General features: G+C 42.4%; 1 protein-coding gene across 1 annotated transcript; it reads right to left on the minus strand.

Annotated features, from left to right (window-relative positions):
- Positions 1 to 23,042, minus strand: hcn2b (hyperpolarization activated cyclic nucleotide-gated potassium channel 2b). Its single transcript, XM_068743161.1, has 8 exons — positions 22,288 to 23,042; positions 20,566 to 20,989; positions 18,617 to 18,778; positions 12,785 to 13,003; positions 6,355 to 6,501; positions 5,608 to 5,848; positions 2,982 to 3,146; positions 1 to 950 (listed from the first exon to the last, which is right to left on the minus strand). The coding sequence occupies exons 1-8, from the start codon at positions 23,019 to 23,021 to the stop codon at positions 1 to 3; spliced, it is 3,042 nt and encodes a 1,013-aa protein (XP_068599262.1). The 5' UTR covers positions 23,022 to 23,042.
- Positions 23,043 to 23,316: the final 274 nt, after the last annotated feature.

Below are 23,316 nucleotides of genomic sequence, written 5' to 3' on the forward strand. Positions count from 1 at the left end.
TCACAAGTTTGAGGACAGCCTGGATCTGACTTTGATGTGATCTGTCTCAGGAACGCTCGCTACAGAGTCCCTCTTGGCTGGTCCTGAGTCCCCTAGACCTGCACCCACACCTCCTGCTGCCAGCCCTGCAGAAGCCCCAAAACCATGCAGAGTAGCAGGCAGGGATGCTACAGGGAAGGCACCCACAGACATCTGATGGGGCAGGACCACCCTATGTGGTATGGCACTTAAGATGCCTGTCTGCCCTGATTGAGTCTGAGGGGGTCCAATGGAAGTGGAGGAGACTCGTGTAGACTGGGGCGAACCAGGGGCACCTTGCTGTAGCCCATCATGAGGCAGTGAGGGCTGAGAGGCTGACAGCGCCCTGGCGTCTTGGCTCAGACTGCCCATATGCAAAGAATGGGTACTCCTATGTGTGCTGGGCCGGTGTGCAGGGCTAGCTAAGTGCTGCTGGGCTAGAGAAAGCTGGGAGCCTGAGATGGGACTGGATCCATACTGGAATGATCGCCCCCCAATTGCTCGCGGGCTCTGCACAGAGGGGCTGTAAAGAATAGGAGCAAAGGCACCGGAAGCAATGAGTTGAGAGTGCAGTGGAGAAGCAGGGACAGGGCTGGATGCACTCTCTATCACCTGGAATCTTCTCACCATCCTGGGGGACTGCAGGCTTCCGACTCCCACTGAGTTCCCTTGCATGGGGTTACAAAAATTCATGGCTACGGCCTGCTGCAGAGTGGCAATTGCTGAATTCTGCGGTTGGATGGAGGAAGTTGAATGAGCGCTGTGCAGTGGGGGTGTCACGGGCATGGCCGGTTGTCCAGGTCCATCAACTTGCTGAACCATCTCCCGATCATATTTAACGATCTCCTGGATCATCTCATTCTCACGGTTGTTGAAGACACCCGAGTTCAGGTCATGCTGAACTTTGTGCATCAGAATTGAATTCTTCTTGCCTGCAATCACATGGAGACAGAGGGTAGCGCTGCTGCTGAAGTAAACAGTGTTACTTCTAGAAGTGAGAGGTGTTTTCCCCCTGGTATTATCCCGCCTTCTCTGATCCTCAATCAGTTTTTTTTTTTTTACCAGACACAGAAATAACACATGCATCATTTATCTTCATTACTTATTCTATCCCTAGCTTTAGTGGCTATAGTAGCCTATATAAATATGGATCCATCTGACATTTTCTCCAGGCACAAAGCCTGTCATTCAAACACACACACACACACACACAGTGCAGTTGTTACAGCCGGCTGGTGGTCAGAGCTAACCAGCCACGAGCAGCTGCTGTCAGCGTCGAGGGTCTAGCTTGAAATGCAGAACCCACGTGGGCTTTGACAGTTACTACGTACATTCATCGTCCTTTTCTCTTTTGGTTTCTGTGGGTGTCAAGAAAACTTAATAGCCCCATGATAATTAATTCAATCAATGCTAAGGAAGAAGGTCTAGTCTATATAGCATGCACCTAATATTATGCATGCATGCCTCTTTGCACAATTGAAGTAGGATGTTGAGGCATTGACATAAATGTGTTTTAGTGTGGTAACATCACTTTTCATCCAATATTTGCTGGGCATTCTGTGTGACATTCAGGTTTGGCATACTAAGAGTACCCAGGGTCATACCTTGCTGACAGGAAGTTGAAATGTTTGAAGTATACTGGGGCCATTTTCTCTCAAACTTTGCCAAAGATTGGGACAAAAGATGAGATTTCACCTGCTTGCTGAGCTTCTATGCACCCAGATGATCCACCATCGGCTGTGCATTTGAGACAAACAGTGGCTCACACGAAATGGGCATGTAGTGGACACTTTTGGTCATATACTCTATAGACATAATTTAACAATGAGACCAAAAGGTCTCCAAGGCTGGAAATGAGCTTGCATCCATCTAATTCTGTCAACTGCCGGGTTATAGGTAGGATGGATGAGGGCAGTGTCAGACTGTGATAACTTGGGTGCCTTCGTCACATGGTGTGCAGGGATCATTTAAAGAAACTATCTGGCAGATGAATCTTTGTCACGTTAGCATGGCCACAACCATAGTTGAATAAATAACACACAAATCCCAAGGCTTCTTCATCATTCAAATCAATGACACTGAGACAGGCTCGCCACTAATCAATCATTTTAAAGAAGCAGCGAATTCAGATGGGGGAGTACAAATCTGATAAAAGTGATGTTGCCGTATACACCATTACATTTTAGACTCACATATGTTAAATAACCATTTCTTAAATGTCAGATTTCCATAGTAAACAACTGACAGATTTACACTTGAGAAACGACCTAATAAATGATTCAAAGTCATGAATAGATTTTCTTTCTGCCCGGACTGCTGTCCTCCATCACACACGTTGCCCCGGTTAGGATCACAGCTAAACCAGCTGTCAGTGTGCAGCGTTTTGACAGCCAGTAATGAATGCATGCTTTTTCTTTATGCCGGATTTCACATAATGAATGACGACAATGCTCATGAAGACAATGTACCTGTCCCTTTTATCAGTGAAGCGCTAATGCTAATCATCCATGACTGAATCTCCATATATTAGACCTGAATCAAAAGTTTATTTTCATAACTTGTTCTTAACTAAATGTTTTTTGAATAACTATGGCTCATTGACTGGACAGAGATGTGATGTCTTGTTCTATGGTTTGGATCTTGACATTGATCAATCAAATTAATTAAATGTTGATATGGACCATTAGTGTCAGTAATTCCAACACTGATAGTTAAATGGGTTTTGAGGCAGGGCTTGCATGGACCAGACTTATTTCAGTCTGTCCTGTGATGTATTGCTCTATTTTAGAGAGAGTGAGCTCTAGGAATAATGCAACTTGCGCCTGAGTTTCAAAAGGTCCTATTCTCTTTTACCTCACTGAACCAAGCACAAAGGAAAGAAAAGATCCAAACTAATCCTTTGACTGAGCAATTCTGCAAAGGTGTGTAGACAATGTCAAATAAAATGTGTGATGGTATCTTACCTATCCTGTCCAACCTGTCAATGGCAACGGTTTCAAAAGCCCTCCTCATCATGGGATACTCCTCCAGCACCTCATTGAAAGTATCCACAGAGAGCGAGTACAAGCGACAGTAGGTGTCTGCTCGCACACTGGCTGTCCGTCTGCCACGGGTCAGCAGACAGATCTCTGACGGAATGAAAGACAGATCCAACAAGAGAGGGTTGGAAGATAGCAGGATATTACAGTGACAGAAACAGGAATACAGATGCTACAACTGAAGGTGATAATACTTCTGCACATTTCCAAAACAAAATACACAAAAGATTATTGAATGAAAAATGGGAAGTAATTTTCAGCAATATTAGCCCTTTTTTAGTAATGTTGGACATTTTAGTGTAGACTGATGTTCTATAAGTGTCCATATAAAAATAAAATCTCTTTGAATACCACTTTGGGATATATTGTGTGCAAATGTTTGGACTTATCAGCAAAAATTAAGTCCAGACTTTACTTATTGATATTTCAGTGTCTAAACGTTAAACTATTTGGATTCATTGTCCATCGCAAAATCTGGGCTTATAAAACTCTAAGCCTTGCGTAAATATGACCAGAATGAGAAGTATTCATGCCTGTTTGTTGTGTTTAGTCAGTACGAACCACTGACAGTAAAGCTAGCGATTTCCTCCAGCGCCGCCACAGCTCTGACAGCTGTGTGAAGGAAGCACATTATATTTGGAGATGTGCAGCTAAGCTTCATTACATTCAGCTGTTTCCCCTTCCCTTCCCCATGTATCTTCCTCTCCCTAGCGCCATTCTTCTTTTGGCTGGAGCCAACTGTTGTCTTGACAACCATATGCCCTCCTTTTCCTCTCACCTTAAAGGTCGACTTTCCCTGACTGTCTGTGGGAAAAGGAGAATAATAGCACACAAAGAAAGGCACGATGACTCCATCAAAAGCAGGCATAGCGGCATTATATACTGAAAGGAAGTGTTACTGATTCTAAATGTAAAGTCGGGTCGAATGCCAGAGGAAAGACATATTTTAGTACATTTAAGTTGTCTAGTTATGTTCCAGGTGTGATGCTTTGGTTTTAGGAAGCACAGATGTAGAAGTTGGGTAAGAGTTGTGTAAAAACTCTCCAAAATACACACAGTTTTATTGTACTGCCACTTTGGATCTTTCTGTTACACTCAACACAGACATTTGCATATTGCCTACATCATTAGTGGGAAGAGCTGGGAGAAGATAACAGAACTATCAAAAAGATGTTCAAACCACTGGGTAACCATTAGCAGCTTGTAGATGGGTAAGCTGTCATCCTCAAATAAAAAACGCAGAGGCATTCAGGATGGTGAATTTTTGCAGTGATTCGCTTTAGCCTGGAATCCTTTGTGTCCTCCGCCAATTAGTGGAAAATATAATTTCCAGAATTAGATTTCTCCTTTTTTTATATGGCCTAACATGTTCATACCTATGAATGTTTATGTTACCTATATTATCATTTTCTAGATTCAGTTGACTTTATAAGCCCATCCATTTGAATCATTATAATTTAGTAAACTGAATTAACCGAGGGAAACATAATGCTGAAGAAGTACTTTTAGTATTATGAACCAGTCATACCAGCTGTAATACAACATATGCAGGTTTATTAGTCAAGCAGTGAGTATGAAACTGTTCAAACACAGCTTAAAGCTATTTAACAAAACCAATTTTGCAAAAAGAAATTGCTTCATGAACAAATTCTAAATAATGTGATGATGAGGCTGGGCGAGTTGCGCATTGTTATGCCAGACGGCAATTTTGAAAACATATAGCCAAAGACAAAGCTTCAGACTCAGTCGCATTTACAGCCATAGAAATTGTTAACAAAGTGGCTCAAAGTTCTGATATAATAAGTTCTAATAATGTGTTCCAATACAGGCTGAGAAATGCAAACACAGGAAAAGGAGACACAATTAATTAGTACAAGTCAAATGTTTTCCCTGATATCACCGCCTACTCCCCGTAATTTACTAATTTATATATTCTGCCACAAATACGTGCTGCATCGCACCACACAGCATGTTTAAATTATGGCGTCCCTTCAAGCCAAGCGCAGAGTTTTGTGTCTGGATATATTTGTGATTTCCTTCCTAACAGGAGGGATGATTCTGAAATATGAATATAGACAGTGAGATTATAAATAGCCCTGCCATCCCTATTGTGCTGCTAATTATCTGTTATTAATTGGATGTGTGCGCGTGTGTGTGTGATTTGTGTCTACAAAAGTGCAGCAGTGCCCGGAGTTGCTGGCACGTCAATATTATTACCAGTGAGTTATAGTCTGCTGCGGAGGCTCGACGGATGTTAAAAATGTAATTACAGCAGAGGCACCAAATGTTTTAAACAGCCACAGAGGAATAACAGTCTGGCTAAACGGGATGGATGGAGACTGAAAGGGAAAACTACAGCAATTTAAAGAACATATACCTGCAATCATAGGATAGGATATGATAGGATCGGATAGGAAAGTTAGGGTAATTCTACTGTCGCTACTCCAGAGTTGCATGCACAGCTTGTTCTACTATTGTAGACTACTGAAAAACATTGTTTTGTTATTTTATGTCATGAATAGAATAGAATAGAATAGAATGTGAAATATACCTCCAAAGTAGGAGCCGTCCATCAACTTCATGCCAGTGTTTGCTTTGGTGAGGACGCTGACCACGCCGTGCTGGATGAAGTACATCTTCTTGCCGACGGTGCCCTCCCTGACGATGTAGTCTTTGGGCTGGAAGACTTCAAACCTCAGTTTGGTTAGCATAGCTGTTACAAAGTTGGGACAAGCATTGGCAAACAGAGGCATGGAAGCAACCAGTTTGCGGCAGTTGAAGTTGACAATTTCCTGAAAGGTAACAGAAAAGAGCCTTGAATCAGAACGTGATGTATCATGTTGTGGTGCTCATAGTCGGATTATTGAGCATGCATGTTATTTAATCTGCATGAATGTTGTACTCCATGAATTTCAACTCCCTACATTGGTCAGAAACATATGATTTAACCTTGTTTTGGAATGTGCAGCAAATAGTAAAACTACTAATTCCATGCTTTATTCAAGGTAAACACATATATGTTGGAGTTCATTCTTTTTCATTTGACATTTAAAAAGTGAAGCCATAAATCTTTACTCCAAAATCAGATTGATTTCCATTGCATATACCTTTTCTTTGTATTTGATTTACCCCAAGGGATCCTGGTGCAGCTTATTTGAAAATTCTCACTACTGTATATCGCTTATTTTCTGTTACCTAAAGTGAACTTTGACAGGTCACATCTGAGGATTATAATAAAGTCCTATCTGTCCTGCAGAGGGTAGAAAATTATTTGTTTTTGTGGGATGCAGAGTGTTACCTCACGCAACGGCTCATTGAGCTCCTCCAGGATGCTCTCTTCATCAAACATCTTGCCTTGATATCTGTGCTCATAGTAGTCATGGATTTTCTGTCGGACGTCAGCCGGGAGTTTGTGGAATGACATGTACTGCTCCACTTGTTTGTACTGAATGATGGAAAAACGTGCGAGAGATTAAGGGAGATTAGGATTCAGTGACTATTTTTATGTCCATAATAATTACAATTCTAACATAAATGACAATGATAATAAAAACTTAAAGGAATCAAGTTCAAGATCAGCATGATAGCAAGGGTTAAATATAGATAAAATAGTATCGAGACATGTCTGTAATTGTTCTTACACAGATAAATAATTGAATGAAAACAGTTACTGTAGGTTAATTTACTATTCTGACAGAAGATGTTTGTTATTTATGTTGGGAGTGATAAATATGTGATATGTGGCTAGAAAGGAAGCTGGAAATGGAGGTTCGCTGCAGTGTTGCTTTCGCTCACCCACAGAATAGGTACGGTACACATACACACACAAAAAAAAGGCATGGGTGGGAAGAATGACTGAAACTCCTTTATATGAACACAAAGATAGAAAAGCTCATTAGATAAAGAACTGTAAATATCGTTGGAAAAACTTAAAATGTTAGGTGTCCCGAGTGTGTATTGGGAAAACTCGGCTGTCCAAAAGTGACAGGACGTAGCTCAAATGTTCTACGCAGAACTGAAATATATCACTTCAAAAAGGTATTGCTCAAGCAGCCTTGGGTCATTTCTACCTCTTTCTGGTGGTGAATGAGAAACGGATTGCAACCTGTCAGGCAAAGCTGTTAATAGCATGCCTGTGGTTTTGTGGTGATCATGGTAATTAGCAGATTTACAATTCCTCTGCCTTCCACCTTTGAAATCAGACCTGCCATTGCTGTCACTAGTCCACGTCATCTGAAGAATCAAGTCGGCTCAAACTGGTCTAGAAAAAAAATGCTATCTGTGCCTGTGAAGTGGGCAGTTTGGACTAGCTTGCTAATGTGATTTTTTTTTTATGAATTTTAAACTTATTTAGATATCATCATGTGGCTCACTATGGTCATGAAACTTAAAAAAAAAGAAATGACCAAGAATATACTGATAAGGCTTTATTACAATGCATATATTTGTACTGATATTTAATGGAGAGGTCTAAATGCTGGCTGAAATTATGAAAAGGATTTTGAAGAACACTGTTTTTGGATTATTCGTTTCAGTGACAGCGGCGTTACCTGAGGCCTTATTTCAACCTGATGAAACACCTCTGAGATATCTTTGACAAGCATCTTTGAAATTGACACGCAAATAGCTCAAGGTTTCTTTATGGCTCAACTTTATGCAGTTTTTTTCCCTGTCATTTATCTCAATAGATAACCAATAGGCGTGTTATCAGTGGAGGTATCAGACAATGATCTCCAGCTGCTTCTGTGTGCTGAAACATCCTGTCCGTCCTGCATCATGATCCTTGAATTATCCAGACTGCCTGGACTTTCCTGCCTATGAGGCTCAACTACAGTCATGATTTATTACATCATGTATGGCGGACTAATCAGGACCCTGACAGTGACCTTGCTTGAATCAGCAGACGACACATGAGTGGGATAGGAAATTACATTTTGGTGACACATGGCTTAGAGAGGAAAATAGAAGTTTGACCCTGCTGCGTGATGCAACAAATACACTCTATCCTTAATACCACACGCAGTAGCCGTCATGGTATCATTCATTTAGTTTCACTGTGGGGGGATTCTCTCCTCATAAAATAAAACAGTGAGTGGCTTTCATGAATGAGAAGAACTTGGGTTCAATTAAGAATAGAAGCAGCGGTGGAAGAGTATTATTAATATTTTGTTCTATTTCTGGTGCCCAGTTTGATCCAGCTGGACAAATACTGCAAACAATACATATACCGGTACTGCACAGCACAGCATGGCCTTCACTTAATGAAATTCTCACGGCTATTATGTTGACAAAAACAATCTACTTCTTTAATATGGGAACCATTTCCAATCTCAGTCTCATTTAGCTTTTATTAATTCCCTCTAGACACGGTTCATTTAGAATGAAAAGCTGTGACTGCAGAAATCCTTATGGGTTGTCATCATTCAGACTGCCATCATGTCTGAAAGGTAATCACAATACAGCAAACAACAATCAGAATAGGGTAATAATAGAGGAGTCTAAATGAACGGTCGAATCCTACTCAACTAAAAAAGTGGTGAAGTCATTTTATTTCGACGTCAGACATCCAGAGTATCCAGGTCATTCGATCAAGCATGCGGATAAGCTGGGAGGCTCCTATTAAAGTGCTTCCTACCTCGGGAGGAGGAGGACTGTGTGGCAGTCTCAATTAAACTGAAATGACATGTCTCCCTCTCTCTCTCACACACACACACACACACACACACACACACACACACACAAACAGAAGCAGTCACAGGCTTTTATTGAGAAGTGTTTTGGGTAGCTTCACACTTTTATTGGTGACCATGTCACTCAAGTCAGTGGATGATAATTCATCACACATAAACGTAAAAAAATTGCTTAATTCTTTTTAAAAAATATGGAGTTATAATGAATCTGCTGTAGCAGAGCTGAAATGTATTTTTCATGGGTTCTCCTTGGGAGTGACCAGGTTGGATAGGATTAGAAAGTGTCACTTATATCAATGTTAACAACTGCATGCATCTGACACAGCTAACCTAATCCTAAAGAAGTGTCCATTTTATGAACGCAAACATTTTGACTGGGGATTCAAATAAGACTGGACTTAAAAACTATTCGGGTACTTGTATAAAAATATCAAATTAAAGCATCCAATCTATTCCTCACAGCCTGTGGGCAGAGTTAAGAGGCAAGAAGGACAGAGGACGTTATGGGACATAGAGCTCCGAGTTTGTGATTAGTGAGTATGATGCATGCCACACAGAGTGGGAAGAAATTGAATTGACCTCCTATTAATGGGCCATGCCACTGAGCATCAGGGCTCAGGATATGATAAGTCTTAAGTGTGTGTGTGTGTGTGTGTGTGAAACTCACTGATGTTTTCATTCTTTAGGCGTGAACTAAAGCCTGTAGAAATAAACACTCAACTTTTCCCAATATAGATGATGAGATGTGAGAACAGTTCACATTTATTCAAGCCAGAGAAGTTCAACATGGTAACTGTTCTCGTGTCCAAACTGGCACGATGAGCCACCAGCAGACATTTTTGGTCTTCATGTGCACTGATGCACTGATCACAAGAACTGATAATCGAATGCTGATGTTTCTTAATATTCATGACTGGATCAGAACCTCAGGGGTGACATGGAGTCAGAAAAACGGAATAAATTGACTTCAAGCAACAATCTAGACTGTTCCCATCCCGTGGCCATAACATATTCTGCTGGGATTATCCAGAATATATATGTTGCCTTAAATCTGATGTGGATGTGTTGATAAGGGGTCACATCTCCCTCGTCTCACCACTGTTTGGACATGTTGTTCAATGGCTCTTGAGGGGTGGAAGTGATGGGGAGGAGGAACAGGAGTGCAGTTACATAATGGCTAATGCCCTGTGTCCACGTGCAGTGTCCGCTGGCAGATGGTGTATTGCCCAACAGCCAAGGACAAATGGACAGATGAAACTGGCGAGGACTGGGAAGAGTATGTTGAAACACAGGATGAGGGCATCATTGGAACAGGCTCATGGGATAACAAAGGAATCCATTCTGCACTGCTGCCTCTCCGAAACTTTGCCACATCACATTCAGAGAAATGCTTTCTTGAGAAATCAGGATCCAAATAAATGAGGAATGCATCTAACCCTGCAGAATACCAAACTGGCTTGATGCTGATTTTTATACATTTGTCAAAAAGAAGATAGGTGTGCACTAAAAGGTTAGCTGGGAGAAAATGAAGGACACGCTTCAAAAGCTGACAACGTTGCATAAATGGTTTAAATAGGTAAAATAATGGATGAGTTAAAAGCAAATGAATTGTAAAACTGTTAAAATACATTAAAAGAACCGGCCGAGTCATTTGTAAATTAACTGAGTTTGCATAATATGAAATTTATAATCCATATTTTGTTCTACTGGAATATTTGATGATTATGTCAAATTAATCAGGAAAACCAGAAAGCCATTAACACAAGCACCATAGAGGTGACACACCTGCGTCTCCATTTCCTGTCTGGCCTGGATCTGCTCAACGCACCACTAACTGAACAGCACGTGTCGATTCTGATAAAGCAGAAAAACATAGCAGCATGCTTTGTTTAAATCTTGAACATGCACCCCCACACCCCCCCTCTTTGATCAGTGGGGCCTTCACCTGCAGACAGTAGAGGGTGCTTTGTGCTGCGGCTGTTAGGACATTCCTGTCTCAACACTGAGCGTGATGCTAGCTGTTTGCTCCATGTTATGTCAATAGAAGACCATGCTGTTGCTACCATTAACATTATCTTGTGCAAAGAATGCTTTTTATCACAGAGGCAACTTCCACACTCATAGCCCTGTCTCCACTGTGTTATCTAATTGGGAGACTGACTGCAGCGCTGCACGGTTCAGTTCATTGGTTAATGGTGAACAAACAGTCATGGGGGACTTAGTGCCCCCCCCTCTCCCGCCCAAACTGCTCCAGGTGTGCCGATCATGGCAGCACCTTCACCCTATGCCCTCTCTGCATGCCACGGGGGCCCCTATGCATATATGCATGGGTGTGATTGTTTTGAGGGGGCCCTTGTACTAGTGTGGAAATGAATTTCGCTGCAGTGAAGCTAACGCAACACGCATAGTGACATAATTTGGGCCCTTTTAAATCGGTAAGGGAATAATTTGCAAAAAATGGCAAACGATTGAATTGAATTTAAACACTGGTCAACCGGTTTTCAACAAGAACTGGTTTTCGATTCCCATCCCTCGTCATAAATGACCACAATGTATTGATATTCAAAACACTGATCTAGTCCTGCTGGACCTTAACCTTTTAATATGTGCCTGATAATTAACAGGGAATCAAAGGCTAAAGCAATAATACACACTGTTACCAGCTTTTTTGGAGTTAATGTTGAAAGCAAACCTTCTGTGTAGTTAGGGTTCATTACAGGAAAACATAAAGGCAAGAATGAAAAAAGAAAAGAAAAAAATAATGAAGTATGAAATCCAACAAAGACATAAACATTGAAAACATGATCAAAAGAAAAAGAACTTTGAAAAATAATGCAAGTCCAAAATATGCACGGAGAAACAACACAAGGTTAAATGTTAGCGAGATCAAACAAACAGCTGAATTTATTTTGAGACGTGGATTCATAAAATGGGGCTGAATTGGTGAGTCTGCATTACAGCCTACAGATCTCTCATTGCTAATTGAAGAGAAATCGCTGTTAGGCTTGCTTTGCTTTGCCCAATCTCATGTTTCACTTGAAATATGGGATTGGGCTATTTGATTACCGTTAGATAGTTTTAGTATATGCATATAACTATGGTGGTATTTAGACACACTGGTTCTATAATTCTCTGGGTTCCAGAAATCCTGAGTGATGGTGATGACAGTACTGAGAAACCAATTAAAAAAAATATCAACAGCTACATCTCAATCCAGGAAATGTGCCCCAGTGACAGGATAATCCACGGAACTAACAGACCACAGTTTTTGTAGGGATTATTCCTTCACTAGAAGGTAGTTCTGATGACAAATGTTTCCAGTATGGCCTGTGAATTATTTAGGCTGACCAGGACATTGTTTTCGAAAGGAAGAAACAAAGATGTTGCTGCTGGATTCATCGAAATATTCATAAAATTGTTGCTGTTAAATATTCGCTACACCATAGGGACTCTGTGACCTTTAATGAAGCCTGAATATTATTTTACGTTTGGATAGAGCCAAACTGACTGTTTCCTTATGCATCCAGTCTCTATACTAAACTAAAATATTTACCTCCAGGCTTTAGCATCATAGCCGTCAAAAACACACTAGAGTGATATGAAACTTCTCATCCAGCTCTTAGAAAGAATGACATTAAGCATCTTTCCCAAAGTTGATGAATGAATTCATGTCCAACAAGCTGAACAATCAGAGATTGCAGACCCTCGCCTCCAAGTGCCCTATCTCGCAATGTTAAAGAATCCTTTAAAACATTCTAGAATCCAGATCCGGATCAATGCCATTCTCGGGGAGGACCGAGCCACGGACAGAACCGTGCTTGTGTAAAAAGTCGATTGGGTTACTAGTTTATGAGTTATGCGCGTGGACAGACAAACAGACAGACAGACAGACAGACCCAATTACAATACCCTCACCTCCCCTTCGGCGAGGGTAAAGACAACAGACACTCCCCATAAACTCCAGTTGTGCTTTCAAAGTTAACCTGAACTCAAACTGGTGAAATTATTCAAGACATCAAAACCCAGCCAGATCCTTACTTTTTCTTGGTACTGCCGCCTGGATGAGTCCAGGGATTGGATTAGTGCAGTTGCATGGCCGATGAACATGGCGTAGCAGGTGGCTCCGACGATCATGCTGAGCATGGTCAGCCAGATGTCTGACATGCTCTCTGGCGCTTGTCTCCCATATCCAATGCACAGCATGTGGCTCATGGCCTTAAAGAGGGCAAAGGAGTAGAGCTCACTCCATGAGTCATTCTGTAAAGAGGGCGCAAAAAGAGACAACAAGTAGTGTGAGTAAATAGCATATGGAAGGTCGAGCAGATGGAAGGGAAATGAGGACATTATTATCTCTCCACCTAAAATAGCTTGCCATCATCTTGACTTAGTTTTGACCCATTCTTGTCTCTGCCAAATATAGATAATTAGAGACAGTCTGCAGCGAAAGTCGGAGAGTCAGGCTATGATGGCGTGAATTTCAGAACAAGAGAGCTCCAGAGTGAGACATATTCCTGGGGGAGTGTCTCTGTGTCTAACACATGATCCTGGTGTGATGGAGAGTCTCATCATCACGGAGCACCAAGCAGGAGACGAGGAAAAGGTGAGGGCTAATGAGGAACCTGTACATCTACCTGCTCCAGTCTGCTCTTGAGTGACGCTCAAATACTCTGTCAACCCTAATTCTTCTCATTAAGAAAAGGCCTCCACTGGAAAAGCTGCACCTCACGCCTTGCCCCGAAAGAGCTTCGGTTCACACACAGGTGTGGAATTTACATCTGCATGAGTGTTTCCTCCTCAGCGCCTTCTGCTCCTCACAGGAACAAGCGTGTCTTCATTCTCTGATTGACTAGTTGGAAGTTTATCTGATTTGTATATTTCCAGACGCATTTGCATTTCATTTGTAATTCAAATTCGGTTGTTTTTTTTAGGAGAGGGGAGTAAAAGGGTCCTGGCACAAACTGACAATGAGTGCTTAAGAAGGTGATTGGACAAACTGCAAAGGAAAGCGATTTGAAGCGCTTTTCTCCAGCCAGTTTTCTATCCGTTTTGAACCGTCAGCTGAATCAGTTGCTAGAATTCCTTTGAGGACATAAACTGCACACTGAAGACAAAAGAGAGAGAAACCCAAGACAACGTTTTGAAGCTTTAGAGGTTAAAATGTCCTCGTCATATCCCCAGTTTAGTTGCTGTTTCAAGTGTAGCCTTGTAACTGCATCTGTAGCCCCAAAGGTCATTATAATATGCAATTTGTTCTGCAAACCCAGACACAAAATTTGCATTGCCTTAGTCTGACCCTGATCTCCACTGTTGCAGGTGGTGAGCAGACCTGAAGCCCAATCCCTCCAGTCAGCCATTTAGCATGCCGACCAGATTGCTGATGGATAAACAGCAAGAGGAGAACTCAGGCACAGAAATACACACCTGCTTAAACACGGGTGTACCTTCATGACTGCATATACCCCTGTCTCACGCACGCATGCACAGAATTACATATCCAAATTCACTGACACTAAACAGAAAATGAACAATGGACTGCTGCTGAGCAAAATCTGTGCATTCAATGAAGAACCAGCCCTTTGCATGGGTGACTGTGATCTATGAAACAACTCTGGATGGTAAAACTGTACCTTTTTACCGCCAAGGCTGGTTCAGGGTCGGTTCAAAGCCACTACCTAATTTGGAAAAGGTTGGGATTGTTATTATCAAAACCAATCAAACCTTGTGTGTCCTTTTCAAAAACAAGTGTTGCATCAGTATCATCAATGATCTTCTGGCTCGACAAACTGTCTTCGGTGGTCTTTGATCAAAGTTTCAAGAACAACCCCGTCATGGAAACAACAGCAGCAGCTCAAGTGACTTAATGATGTGGCCTTAGCATTATCTGCAGCCTGTAGAAACCTAAATCAGTTTGTAGAAGGCTTGCTTGTTGAATCAACCCTGAACTGACTCTATAGGACCAGTTTGAAACCAGCACCTGATTCACTTTGGTGTAAAACAGGCTAAGGTCAAATGGGAATACTGGTAGGCTCCAGCACCCTGCAGCACTGTGCAAAACTGTGGTTTGATAAAATGCAGGACTAGGTTAAATACCTACTATCAACTTAACTTAGCTTATTTTAGGATAAAGGTGCCTGCCAAACACAAGAACAACTGGTTTGACTATTTGTTTTTGGGGGGGGGGGGGGGGGGGGGGCTGTGTGGGGTCTCCTGGCTCCTTACCTTCTGATTTACTCCAATGTAATTTAATGGAATGCTAACTTGCATATTTTCCAAACAATTGTCTAAAAACTGATCCTTTACATGTGACCATCTGAGCAGTAAATCCTTTTCGACATGGAGGACGCATCCGCACCAGCTGTAACTATAGTAAATGTTTAATACGAGCTTATCAAAGTTGACACGCTGTACAGCTGTCTCTTACTATTGGAAATTACAGCTTTCATAATAACCTAATAAGTTAATGTTAGGGAATTACAGGGGCTCTAGAAGGGCGGAGGCGGACGGAACAAATGATATTAGCTCTTGTGTTAATTTTATTTGCCATCAGTCTTCTCTGAGCCCAGGGATGATAGCAGATTGAACATAATGAATTTAGGGACGACCGCAAAAGGGAGTACAGGTTATCTATGATACATGATGGTGCAAGTGAGTGTACGTGCATGCTAGCAGATCCATATGGGTTTGTTGTGTACTTTGTGTGTGTGTGCGTGTAAGTCAGTCATAGTACTGAGCATCTCCTCTCAGACAGACACGGTGAGTTTGGCTTGTGTCAAAGAGATGATATGAAGGATTTTAATTCGCAAACTGCAATAAGACGTTAGCATCGTTCATTATAGAGATGTGCTTACTTTGAAGTTAAAGTTTAAGATATGTGTAGAATCCAAACATTGGAATGACAAGGTCGTTCTACAGGTAGCAAACACACCGAAAAACAAAACAAAAGAAAACAAAAGAAATGCAAAATGAAAGAAAAAAAAGCTAATTAGTCAACACAACAAAAATGATCAGTCCCTGCAGTGTGCCAGTCCTTATAGATGCACCATTCATTTTAAATTGTGCACTGACTGCCTATCGTACAAGTACAGTATTAGCCTGCATGACGCCGTTGTCTCAAGAGACAACTGTCACTCACTCACATACGCATCAACACCTCCACACACACACACAGCTCAATAACTGTCCATTATTCTTTTGTTTGCTGACAGGTCCGCCTGCCTGTCAGACCACTTGCTTTGACTGAATGGAGGTTATCCTTATTAAGTTTCAAACTGGGAGGGCTTGTTGAAGCGCATCAGTGCGTGCGTATGCACACATAACAAAGCCACACAAATCAGCGCGGTGTTGCAATTACAGCAACTCTTTCTCGACAGTAAAATACCGCTCAGCAACATACATATTGAATACAGAATCTGAGCTCTGAGGCTGAGAGGAAAAGAGAGGTTTTATTCTGATGCCACTGATCCCACAGCCAATCAGGCGGCTGCAGATGGGATAAAACCGCCTGCCACCCATGTAACTGGGAGCCTCCTGAATTACAGCAGTGATGACTCTGTGTTTTGTGATCATTGTGCCATACGAGCCTTATCATGAGGCTTATAATAAACAGCAGTGCATGCTGCATGCATATCTGACAAGTAAATGCATTGAGCATTGTGAAGCAGAGCTGAATATATTACAGGGATGAAGGAGACTGTAATGGTCATAATTTATGTATGTATCAAAGTGTACAACAAAACACACATAGAAGAAGGTATTGAAGTGAATATGAGTGCCTTCTGGGCATCACATGATTCTATCTGGTCTTATTTCTGTTCGCTTTTACATAGATGTGAGCAGGATGGAGCTCAGTAAAAGTCCAGCACAGGTGCATAAGGATCATTTAACGCCGCATCTCTCAACCATTCTAAGATGATCTATGACCTTGTTTATTCTGAGAGGCCACGCCCACTTGGATGTGTGCTAGCGTTGTGGAATCTCGCTCGGAAAATGACACACAACCGAAACCAATACTCCGAGGTATTAAAGCGAAGAGCGAATGTCAACACAGCAGAGGGAGCAAAAGGAAAAATGGAAGGGTTCAATGGCGACAGCTGAGAGGGTGATTTATTTTCTCTGCATTCATGTCCTTTGTGCAAATTTTACAAATTGTACAATATAGCCTGCCTCTGAGATAGGAGCCCCTTTATGACTACAATTTTTGGTGAGTGAATTTAATGCATATTTAACAAGATATGCAGGAGTGTTGTTTGTTTTTTCCATTTTTCAAAATCTTGGCCAGTACCAAACCATTTCCAATTGAAGAGGTAAGATGGCAATGGTCAAAAATGAAACAAGAAATGAGAGATGGAGCAACAGAGAAAACAACACAGATGTTCCCCAGGGAAACACACACACACACACACACACACAAAGCAGGTTACAGGGCAGTATATGTTCAGAAGGAGTAGTTTCAAGTGTCACAAATCTTTGTGCCAAAATTAGAAAGTTTATTCTCAGCATATGAAACATTTCTTGGCAGCAGCAGAGACAGGCACTTTAGAAAAAAAGTATCATCTGACAAGTGCAAGGAGCTGATGATCCAGTCTGCTGAACTCAGACAAAATGACTATATGATTTTCCCTCTGAGAAATAGCTTGAGCTGGCTCTGGAGCCAGTTTCAATGAAAGCAGAGTCCGATGCTACAGTGAAAAGTAGCAGCGACCCTTCTCAGTAAGTCTCACATACCGGATGTGTATTCTAATGAATTTCTCTGCTGATGTGACCCCATTCCTCTGTGCCTCTGATGCCGTCAGTTAGTGTGTTATCTCTGATATAAAATGAGGAGTCAGATACGGGTTGATTACCTTTTGTCATGTTTTCTTCCATTAGGAGGTTTTTTAAGTTTGCGTTTATTGATTTATTTGAGATACTGTATCTAAGAATTTGTAAGAAAGATAATTCTTTATGGGATATTAAAAGGCTACCTTCCTTTAACCTTGGTTAGGTATTGTTTCCCAAAAAGGAAAAAGAAAACGGTGCCAGTACTACTAGCACACAAATAAAAATTGAGTGATACTGAAACCAGTAGACTAGTTCATTCTATGCAAACCATGTGAATGGAGGGAGTTAACCCCATTAAATATGCTACAATCAAACAAAGATCACCAAAATTAATTAAATTAAATTGATTAAATGAAACATCCATAATAATGTGTTCGGTATCCTCAATACTAAATTGTATGGTGCTAAAAGCAATTACAGAATGAACCCAGTTCAGTTGCCGGTTCATTAAAAGCACCCATAACTTAAATTCCAATAGATCATTAAAGATGCTAAGTATTTGTTGTTTGTTGTTGAAAAGTGCCGGATCCAAGGCCTTGGATCCGGGATGCTGAGCAAATAATGCTCTTGTTTGGCACGATTGTGCCTGGTTAAAGTTAGAAATGGATATTCTTCTACTGATGCATATTCATTAATTGCCCGCTTAAGTAATTGTTCTTCGTACAACTTGAGTGTTGCATCACTATCCAGAGAGTTTGTTCTATCATGCCAGCCATAATTCAGGAGAAAACCTCTCCTAATAATCCGTCCACCAGCAGATGGACAGAAGCTACCTGCCAGCGAGAAGGGAAGGAGGACATCTGAGAGGAGAAGTAAACAGGACAGAGACAAAAAGAGAGCGAGAGACTAAACCAAACTACATGATGGCGTTGCATGAATCTCTCCTGGGTTTAACTGGGAAGCGTTTCGATTGGTTTTGAGAGTGTGTCTGTGCTTGGGCAAATAGCACACCTTTTATTCCCAATGGGGAATGCGTTATATGTTCCGCTTATGCAGGCAATTACTCCACTGAGCTTGCTTGCATTTGAATAATCAAAGCATTTTCCTTACCACCATCTTGTTGAGAGAGACCCAGCAGTCAGATGGAAAGTCCTGCAGCATGGGAACAAGGAACTGGAGACAGCCATCCCAGTGACACAGCAGCAGCATCATACCAATCAGGTTGAATATTCGCATCACAGCACTGGCCAGGTCATAGGTCATATGGAAGATCTGTCAGCAGGAGAAGAGATGGGCAGACAGAGGGTTGTAAATGTGGAGGGGAGCACGCGAGAGGAATACAAATTCAGTTAAGAGAACGTCTAAAGCTGTCACACGCATTCATTAATAGGACATGTATGCAGGTGGTATTCTGACAGCACTGAAGGAAGAGTTACTTTTGATATATGGCATCAATACTATTCTTTATAGTACTGTTAGGTTTTAAAGATATTCATATGCTGGTTTCCCAATGATGTCTAAATAGTTAAAACAGTGAATATTACTTAACTTTAAAACAGTATTATAAAACAGTCGGTGGTGTCTCCTCTGACTCAGTAGGCCATTGTGTCGGGTTGAGGTTCTATCATAACCAGGTCTCTGTGGTCGGGACTCTGTACAAAACCATCATCAGACGCTGATGAAGCTTTGATCAGTCCAGGCCTCTCTCCGCTGTTTCTTACATTTACCCCCCTCTGGTAAGAGAGCTCATTTAAGTGGAGCTGGTGTTTTGGAAATATCACTCAATGTGGCTTGGCTGGAAATTGGCCAGACCTCTCTTCCACAGTGTCAGTCTGGATACAAGGGATTTACATGCATGTGTGTGCACTGGTGTGTAATCCTTGCCTAGCTGGACCAACTGGAGGCTGGACTAAACTCTAAGCAAAGAGTGTCCCTCACTACTGACAGAGGATTGTCCTACAAGGGATGCAGGCCAGATGCAGTCTGTTTGATAAAGCCCTGCTTTACAGGCCAAGTTGACAATTTCTTATACTGTACATAAAAACAAACGCTCATTTCTCTCTTGAGACAAAAGCAAAAATACGTGCTCTTATGTGTGAACTAGGCCAGATACTGTCTAAGTGTGTGCAGACATGAGGCCAATGTGCAATAAACAGTTTGGAGGCAGGCAGGTCAGGATGTTCTGTGATTCAATCCATCGCCGTGGAAAAGCAAATATTGCAGCTCCTATTCGAAAAGCTTCTCTCCTCTGGAAACCAAATGTCTCCAGTTAATTACAGGCGCAACACAAGACAGCCAACCAGTTTAAAAGGTGATTCCCCCTCCAGCCCACGTCGTTAACTCAGTAATGTGGATTAGCTCGTGTCGCTCTGGGCCTTCTCTGGGGGGTTGGAGTGCACACACTATGAGGCCATGCCCTGTAATTATGAGACATTCCCATCATTATTAATGAGGCTCCGGGTCTAATGTCCCCCCCGACACCAGAACAGCACCTGGCCATGTGTCACTGTCAGACCACAATCTGGGTCAGGACACATCGCATTGACCACACATTACAGCCCGCAAAACACAGATAAAGTACTTTCTACATCTGCCTGCCAAACACAAAAAGGCTGTTCTCGATGATGTGTGTAAAAAGATGTCAAGAAAGGCAGAGTAACTATAATCTTCATTACTCTTCCCTGCCAATCCTGGCTGGCATGAGAAGAATCAATTAGTGCTGCCTGTGACGTTGATGCTACAAGGACTACTGACTCCCGATTCCACTGTTCTGATTGGATAAAAACCCAACGTCCTCAATGCATATGGTGGAGCGAACGGTGATGTTTAACAGTTTTCCTGAAATCAGACATAAAAATGCAATATATCACAACTGCTTTCTGGTTTTAAAAAAGAAAGCACATCCTACTATTGCTCCCCAGTGAAAGGCCAGTCTCGAGAGAAGCTTTCTGCCTTGCAAAAGTCCTCTGATCTGTTTTCACTATGATGTTTAACAATTGAATATTAAATATAACACTTTTCTTTGCCCCGTCACTGCTTCGCATTGAACCTCAGCTTACCTCTTCCCATTGGTGGATGTAACGGATGAGTCTGGACAGTCTCAGGAGCCGCAGCAGACTGAGGATCTTGGTGAAGCGGACGATGCGGAGCGCCCGGGCTGTCTTGTACACCTCGGAGTCAATCCCTTTCTCTACGATGAGGAAGATATAATCCACAGGTATGGAAGAAACAAAGTCCACCACAAACCAGGTCTTCAGGTACTTCTTCTTAATCTTGTCGGGATCGAGGATGATCTCAGTGTTGTCCTCGAACACGATGCCTGTCCGGAAGTTCAGCACCAAGTCCATGAGGAAGAAAGTGTCGGAAACCACGTTGAAGATGATCCAGGGTGTGGTGGTCTCGTCCTTAAAGAAGGTGATGCCCACAGGGATGATGATCAGGTTTCCCACCATGAACATCAACATGCTGAAGTCCCAGTAGAACCTGCCGGGTTAAAACCGTGAAGAGAAACACAGAATATACTGAATTATTGTGACATCTGAGGGAAATTAACAGAACTGCTAAATCTGTGCCGCTTCAGTGTCTGAAAACTGGAACATTGACACCGGAATTGTTGTTTTCTGTGGACGTAGCAAACCATAATGAGGATATTATAGCTGAAGCACACGCACACACACACACACACACATCTGAATACTATATGGCCAATCTTTCATGAAGCTGCAGCTTTTTCCTCGCTGTAGTTTGGAGTATCTTCTCCTGATGAGGTAAATAGTAACACCAAACTCAACACAAGGTCAAATCAAAGACAAACAGGGACATGATATTATAGGTAAAATAAACTGGACCAATTCAGTTATGCATTCCGTATCTCATTGACAGCAGTTTACGTTCCGTTGCAGACCCACCTGTAAGTTCAGAATTTTAAGCAATAGACACACCTTTAATTTTAGAGCTGAAAAGATTAGTCGATTAACTGATTGTCCTATCAATTAGCACTATTTTGATTAATTTTTGAAGCCAACATGACATATAAAAATGTCTGCTTTTTCTTTTCCTGCCATTTTAGATGTACAGATAAATTATATGTACATTTTCCCATTAATCCATTATAAAACTCCTCCTGTTGCAGCTCTAGATGGCTGATTCGAGGAACGGTTGCTGAGTCACAACTTCAGTCCTCCTTTCTGTTGCACATTTAGTTTTAAATATTCCTCCACATACTTCCCCATGCAACCACGAATCAATACGTCATGAAATAATAGAGACTACTGATAGCGAAGCCCTTTATGAGCCCGGATAACAGGTTCGTCGTCAGACTGCGGCCGTTTCACGGCGATCATGGAAGGAGCTGTCCTGGGTGCTGAAACCGATGCTCAGCCGCGTTTCCGTCAGTGACAGAACTTTCCCTCCTTCGGCTTCTTCTCAAAGATGAAACTCATCCATCAGAGCTTTTTGGAGGACATCTCATTTTGACAAATTAAAATAATATTTTGAAGCAAGATAACGGGATTCCTGATGGTCTACAATGCAGGTGCAATTGTAGAACAAGTAAATATATTAGCGCACAAATATGTTTATATTTATATGTTCTAAACGTACTTCCTATCTAATGATTTAATTTTTTTTTTTTTATCGTTTTAATCTTTACCCATCTTCCATTTAAATATAAAGCTAGTCTCTTCCCATGGCTGCATGGGCTTCCAAAAATCTAGGTAACGTGTCCTTTTTCTAAAGTTCTAAAGTTTCCATGGTGTGCGTGGTTCATGAGCCGGACTCACCTGAAGTCGCTGTATGGGTGGATAATCCAATTACCCGCTGACTTTACGCGCTCTTGTTCTTTCTCCACCGCCTTCTGGCTTCCAAACATGCGCAGGGAGAATTTGTTAACTCCGGGCTGAAGCATGGAACTAAACTGCCGCTGCATGTAAGTCTGATTCCCCCTGGAGTCTGCATCATCCGGCACAATCTGAGAGCCGTCCTCCGCTTTGGAAAACGTGACAGAGTTCCTCGACTGCTGACTCGGGGTCTGCGCTTTACTAGTCGGGGCATTGGAGAAAGAAACTCTGGAGTCCTTTTTCTCCATCGCTGCCGCGTTCTTGACCTCGGAGCCCGGCCCCTGAGTCGGGGACCCCGCTGAGGTCATAGAGCCGTCCATGGCCGCTGCCTTGCCGTCTTCAGACGCAGCTACTCCATCCGTCTGCTTCTCCTGCCTTGAGATGAGAGACGAGAGGCTCCCTGAACTGGTCGGGTCCCTTCTACAGTCTCCGTTTTTGTTGCATATCATACCGATTGCTCCCGTTCCCGCCACTCCCGCCGAGCCCGTGTCCCCTGCGCCTCCGTAGTCTGACTCCGAGCCGCCGGCAGCCTCCCTCTGGCATAACGGAGCGGAGGCTGATGCGCTGCTGCTGCTCACAGGTGTGGAGTCCTCGCCTTGCGGGAGACACCGCCCAGTGTCGCTGGAGTTTCTACGCGCAATGGACGCGGCCCCGCCTCCTGGCACACATTTCTTCATGTGGGTTCCTCCACTGCTCCCGCGATCCTCCCGTATGGGATCCATCCCAAGAAAGGGCAAGGACAGACACACCTGCAGCTTAAACCTGGTGATGCATGGGGCGGTGGCGTGTTTGGGATGGAGGGTGGAGGTCAAAGCAGCACCAGCCTTTCTCTTTCCATCCTCACACCTGTTTCAGGATAACAAAGGACCAGTGGCGTTGCTATGGCTGCAACCTGCTGCTCCTGTTCTGAACAAAGCAGGGCATGCCCAATAACCGGAGAGCGTGCACGCAGGAAATAAACTATGTCAGCTA

This window comes from Brachionichthys hirsutus, chromosome 9 (genome assembly GCF_040956055.1).
Source record: "Brachionichthys hirsutus isolate HB-005 chromosome 9, CSIRO-AGI_Bhir_v1, whole genome shotgun sequence".
NCBI lineage: Eukaryota > Metazoa > Chordata > Actinopteri > Lophiiformes > Brachionichthyidae > Brachionichthys > Brachionichthys hirsutus.